The sequence below is a fragment of the Heptranchias perlo genome, chromosome 8 (genome assembly GCF_035084215.1).
Source record: "Heptranchias perlo isolate sHepPer1 chromosome 8, sHepPer1.hap1, whole genome shotgun sequence".
NCBI lineage: Eukaryota > Metazoa > Chordata > Chondrichthyes > Hexanchiformes > Hexanchidae > Heptranchias > Heptranchias perlo.
In genome coordinates, this window is record NC_090332.1 from 669,152 (window position 1) to 675,517 (window position 6,366).

Below are 6,366 nucleotides of genomic sequence, written 5' to 3' on the forward strand. Positions count from 1 at the left end.
ATTGAGGTGTACAAAATTATGAGGGGCCAAAAAGAGTAGACAGGAAGTACATGTTTCCCCTAGCAGAGAGTTCAAGAACTAGAGGACATAGATTTAAGCTGATTGGCGGAAGGATTAGAGGGGACATGAGGAAAAACTATTTTACCCAGAGGGTGGTGGGTGTATGGAATTCACTGCCCGAATTGGTGGTAGAGGCAGGGACCCTCAAATCTTTTAAAAAGTACCTGGACCTGCACCTAAAGTGACAGTGTGAGGGAGAGGGATTAACATCAGTAGAGATAGAGTCTGTGACACAGGGCGCTGGGGGAGAGGGGTTACTGAGTGACAGTATGAGGGAGAGGGATTAACATCAGTAGAGATACAGTCAGTTACACAGGGCGCTGGGGGGAGAGGGGTTACTGAGTGACAGTGTGAGGGAGAGGGATTAACATCAGTAGAGATAGAGTCTGTGACACAGGGCGCTGGGGGAGAGGGGTTACTGAGTGACAGTGTGAGGGAGAGGGATTAACATCAGTAGAGATACAGTCAGTAACACAGGGTGCTGGGGGAGAGGGGTTACTGAGTGACAGTGTGAGGGAGAGGGATTAACATCAGTAGAGATACAGTCAATAACACAGGGCGCTGGGGGAGAGGGGTTACTGAGTGACAGTGTGAGGGAGAGGGGTTAACATCAGGAGAGATACAGTCAGTAACACAGGGCACTGGGGGGAGAGGGATTACTGAGTGACAGTGTGAGGGAGAGGGATTAACATCAGTAGAGATAGAGTCTGTGACACAGGGCGCTGGGGGAGAGGGGTTACTGAGTGACAGTGTGAGGGAGAGGGATTAACATCAGTAGAGATACAGTCAGTAACACAGGGTGCTGGGGGAGAGGGGTTACTGAGTGACAGTGTGAGGGAGAGGGATTAACATCAGTAGAGATACAGTCAATAACACAGGGCGCTGGGGGAGAGGGGTTACTGAGTGACAGTGTGAGGGAGAGGGATTAACATCAGTAGAGATACAGTCAATAACACAGGGCGCTGGGGGAGAGGGGTTACTGAGTGACAGTGTGAGGGAGAGGGGTTAACATCAGGAGAGATACAGTCAGTAACACAGGGCACTGGGGGGAGAGGGATTACTGAGTGACAGTATGAGGGAGAGGGATTAACATCAGTAGAACTACAGTCAGTAACACAGGGCGCAGGGGGGAGAGGGATTACTGAGTGACAGTACGAGGGAGAGGGATTGACATTCGGAGAGATACAGTCAGTAACACAGGGCGCTGGGGGAGAGGGGTTACTGAGTGACAGTGTGAGGGAGCTGGATTAACATCAGTAGAGCTACAGTCAGTAACACAGGGTGCTGGGGGAGAGGGGTTACTGAGTGACAGTATGAGGGAGAGGGATTGTCATTAGTAGAGATACAGTCAGTAACATAGGGCGCTGGGGGGAGAGGGGTTACTGAGTGACAGTGTGAGGGAGAGGGATTAACACCGGTCGAGATACAGTCTGTGACACAGGGCGCTGGGGGAGAGGGGTTACTGAGTGACAGTGTGAGGGAGAGGGATTAACACCGGTCGAGATACAGTCTGTGACACAGGGCGCTGGGGGAGAGGGGTTACTGAGTGACAGTGTGAGGGAGAGGGATTAACACCGGTAGAGATACAGTCTGTGACACAGGATGCTGGGGGAAGGGTTACTGAGTGATGCCGTTTTCCTTTTTCTTTGCTGGCAGGAGTTGTTGATCCTGAGGCCTTGTTATGATGCAGCAGTCGATGTGGAGCGGAGTCCTAGTGGTGTTGGGCACGGTGTGGGCTCTGACCTCGGGACAGCTGGGAGAGTGTTGGGACCGCAGCAAGTGCAGGGAGCTGTCCTCAGCTTCAAAACTGATGGTAAGACACAATCTAACCGAAAGCCTCACACCGGCACTCATGGTAATGTTATTTCCATATTTAAAAAGGGCGTTAGAAGAAGTCCAGGGAACTGTAGGCCAGTTAACTTAATGTTGGTGGTAGGAAAGATAATGGAATCTTTACTCAAAGATGTAATTGAAAAACATCCGGAGAACGAAAATATAATAAAGAATAGTCAGCACAGATTTCAGAAGGGAAAGTCAGGCTTGATCAACCTTATTGAATTCTGTGAAGAACTAACAGAAAGGGTAGACAAGGGTAATATCGTAGATGTAATATATTTGGATTTTCAAAAGGCCTTCGATAAGGCTCATGACTAAGGTCAGAGCATGTGGAGTCAGGGGACAGGTAGCAGAATGGATAGCAAGCTGGCTACAAAGAGAGTAGGGGTTAAAGATGGTTACTCAGACTGGCAAAAGGTGGGAAGTGGTGTTCCACAGTGATCGGTGCTGGGACCACTGTTGTTCACAATTTACATAAACGATTTGGACTCGGAAATTGGAAGTACAATTTCAAGATTTGCGGCTAACACCAAATTGGGGGGTATAGTTCATACTGAGGAGGACTGTGACAAAATACAGGAAGACATTAATAAACTTGCAGACTGGGTGTATAATTGGCAAATGAATGGAAAATTGTCAGGTGGTACATTTTGGTAGGAAGAATAAGGAGGCCACATACTGCTTGGAAAATAAGAGTCTAAATGGGATAGAGGAGCAAAGGGATCATGGGGTACAGATACACAAATCACTAAAAGCAGCGACACAGGTTAATAAGGCCATAAAAAAATCATGATGTGGAGATGCCGGTGATGGACTGGGGTTGACAATTGTAAACAATTTTACAACACCAAGTTATAGTCCAACAATTTATTTTAAAATCCACAAGCTTTCGGAGGCTTCCTCCTTCCTCAGGTGAATGTGGAATGTGGAATTTCCACATTCACCTGAGGAAGGAGGAAGCCTCCGAAAGCTTGTGGATTTTAAAATAAAATTGTTGGACTATAACTTGGTGTTGTAAAATTGTTTACAAATAAAAAAATCAAATCAAGCACTGGGGTTCATTTCTAGAAGGACAGAATTGAAAAACAGGGAAGTCATGTTAAACTTGTATAGAACTTTGGTTCGACCACACTCGGAGTATTGTGAACAGTTCTGGTCTCCACATTATAAAAAGGATATAGAGGCATTGGAGAGGGTGCAAAAAAGATTTACTAGGATGATACCAGAACTGAGAGGTTATACCTATCAGGAAAGATTGAACAGACTGGAGCTCTTTTCTCTAGAAAAGAGAAGACTGAGGAGTGACCTGATCGAGATCTTTATGATTATAAAAGGGTTTGATAGGGTAGACGTAGAGAAGATGTTTCCACTTGCGGGGGAGACCAGAACTATGGGCCATAAATATAAGATAGTCATGAATAAATCCAATAGCGAATTCAGGAGAAACTTCTTTACCCAATGGATAGAATGTGGAACTCACTACCACAAGGAGTTGAGGCGACTAGCATAGATACATTTAAGGGGTAGCTAGATAAATACATGAGGGAGAAAGCAATAGAAGGATATGTTGATAGAATTAGATGAAGTAAGGTGGGAGGAGGCGCGTGTGCAGTATAAACACCGGCATGGACCTATTGGGCCGAATGGCCTGTTTCTGTGCTGTACATTCTATGTAATTCTATGTAATGTAAGACATTGTCTTCGGCCCCCGCCACCAACTCCGTTCCCTGACCATTGACTCCATCCCTCTCCCTAGCCAATTTCTGAGCCTGAGCCTGACTGTTCGCAATCTAGGCGTCCTATTTGAATCTGAGCTGAGCTTCCGACCACATATCCGCTCCATCACCAAGACCGCCTACTTCCAACTCTGTAACATTGCTCGTCTCCGCCCCTACCTCAGCTCATTTGCTGCTGAAACCTTCGTCTATGCTTTTGATACCTTTTGTTACCTTTAGACTCGACTATTCCAATGCTCGTCTGGCTGGCCTCCCATGTCGTACCCTCCATAATCTTCAGCTCATCTAATACTCTGCTGCCCATATCCTAACTCGCACCAAGTCCTGTTCACCCATCATCCCTGTGCTCGCTGATTTACATTGGCTTCCGGTCCAGCAACACCTCAAATTTAAAATTCTCACCCTTGTTTTCAAATCCCTCCATGGCCTCGCCCCTCCCTATCTCTGTAACCTCTTCCAGCCCTACAACCCTCCAAAATCTCTGCGCTCCTCCAATTCTGGCCTCTTGTGCATCCCCCATTTCCTTTGCCACATCATTGGCGGCTGTGCCTTCAGCTGCCTCGGACCTAAGCTCTGGAATTCCCTCTCTAAACCTCTCCATCTCTCCACCTCTCCACCTCTCTCTCCTCCTTTAAGATGCTCCTTAAAACCTTCCTCTTTGACCAAGGTTTTGGTTGAGACACTGGGACTGTGATAGTTTGCTGGAAGGTTCTGAGTTAGCCAATCTCATCTGGGATGTTGCTGGGAGCATCAAAATTGGCCTGAGTGCCCTTGGGCTAGGGTTCCTGTCCCTGATCACTGTCCAGTGACACCTGTGTGGATGTTGGGAGGACTGGATTGGGCTTGGCCGTGATTCCCTTCTCTCCACCATCATGTACCCTGCCAAACTCATTGCCGAGGCTCCTGGTCCCTGTGGGAGAAAAGCGAGCACTTCGGGGCAGGAAGAAAAACAGAGAGACAATGGGGATGCAGAAATTCTTCCTTTGACAGAATTGAATATATTATTCTGACTAACTCCAAGGTGTTCAGCCAAGTAAAAGTACACCACAAATATATATTGAAAATAACAATTCTTCTTCCACTTGTTCTCAACAGGAATGTATTGAAGCCTGCAAAGTGGACAAGTCAATTGAATCCCCAATCTACCCTGGCAATGGCCACCTACAGCCAATTGCAGAGAGCATCAGGAATTATGTCATGGGTCATTTCCGCTGGAACAAGTTTGGGAAAAAAAGAGGCAACAACACAGGGTCTTCAGGTGACAAGCGAGAAGATGTATCTGCCAGAGTATTCCTGAACCAACTCCCTGCCATAGAGTCCCAAACCTCTCAGTTGGAAGGTGAGGAGATGGAGAGTCTGTTTCCAAGGCAAGATGACAAGAGGTCCTACTCAATGGAACATTTTCGATGGGGGAAACCCATGGGCAGGAAGAGACGGCCCATTAAGGTCTACCCAAATAGTTTTGATGATGAGTCAGTGGAGAACATGGGACCTGAACTCAAGCGTGAAGCATCTGTGGATTTTGAATACCCATCAGAAGTAGGGGAGGAGGAGGTGCTGGAAGATGCCAAGAAGAAGGATGGGAAGATTTACAAAATGACCCACTTCAGGTGGGGCAGGGGACCAAAAGGAGGCGCACAGAGCTGGGGTTCTGACCGCATGCGCACTCAACCATTGCAATTCACAAACCTTGACGATGTGCTCCAGGAAAACATGGACAATGGGCTGCCTGAAGAAGAGGTGAAGAAAGATGGGGAAGATTACAAATTCGGCCACTTCCGATGGAGCGTCCCACTGAAAGACAAGCGTTATGGAGGCTTCATGAAGTCATGGGATGAGAGAGGTCAGAAGCCACTGCTGACTCTCTTCAGGAATGTCATCATCAAGGATGGTCATGAGAAGAATGCTCAAGGCCAATAGATAGACAACCCTCAATGAAGATTCTTAGGTGTAACAAATAGGAGCAGTCAATAGATCTTTAATAGCAGTTGATAAGAAGCGGTTGTTGAAACAAAAAAATCTTTCAAATAGAACCTGTGCAATGCACCTTGTCTGGTTTACTGTATGTGGCAACCAATAAAGGAGCTAATGTTGTACATAAAGGCTTCAATGAGTCCAATGCCCAGTCATGGGCTGTGCAAAGATATTTTCCTATTTATTGAGCTGTACAATATGTAAATGAAGGATGACAAATACACTCTTTTTTGCAAGCTAAGTCAATCTCCTGGGAGTGTCTGCTTATTTCCATGTTGTTTCAAGTTCATGGTGTGAAATGGATTGTGCAGTCCTTCACTCTGTCAATCACAGACCAAAGTTATCTGGTGCATCTGCAGCAGTACTATACGAATCCTCTAACTTTAACAGAGTAAAGTGTCAACAATCTATTGGCCTCCATCCCAGTGTCCCGAGCAGCCACTCTCCCAGTGTCCAGACCAGCCACCGTTCCAGTGTCCAGACCTGCCTCCTTCTAGTGTCCCGGGCAAGCCTCCTTCAAGTGACCAGACCAGCCTTTGTCCCAGTGTCCAGACCAGCCTCCGTCCCATTGTCTAGACCAGCTTCTGTCCCAGTGTCCAGACCAGCCTCCGTCCCAGTGTCCAGACCAGCCTCAGTCCCAGTATCCAGACCAGTCAATGTCGCAGTGTCCAGACCAGCCATCATCTCAGTGTCCAGATCAGTCACCGTTCTAATGTCCAGACCTGCCTCCTTCCAGTGTCCAGACCAGCCTCCGTCCCAG

The 6,366-nt window shown here is 47.3% G+C and overlaps 1 protein-coding gene across 1 annotated transcript; it reads left to right on the top strand.

Annotated features, from left to right (window-relative positions):
- Window positions 1–1,741: 1,741 nt before the first annotated feature.
- Window positions 1,742–5,764, top strand: pomca (proopiomelanocortin a). The gene is made up of 2 exons (XM_067988243.1): window positions 1,742–1,873; window positions 4,728–5,764. Exons 1-2 carry the CDS (start codon window positions 1,742–1,744, stop codon window positions 5,550–5,552), a joined length of 957 nt encoding a protein of 318 aa, XP_067844344.1. The 3' UTR covers window positions 5,553–5,764.
- Window positions 5,765–6,366: the final 602 nt, after the last annotated feature.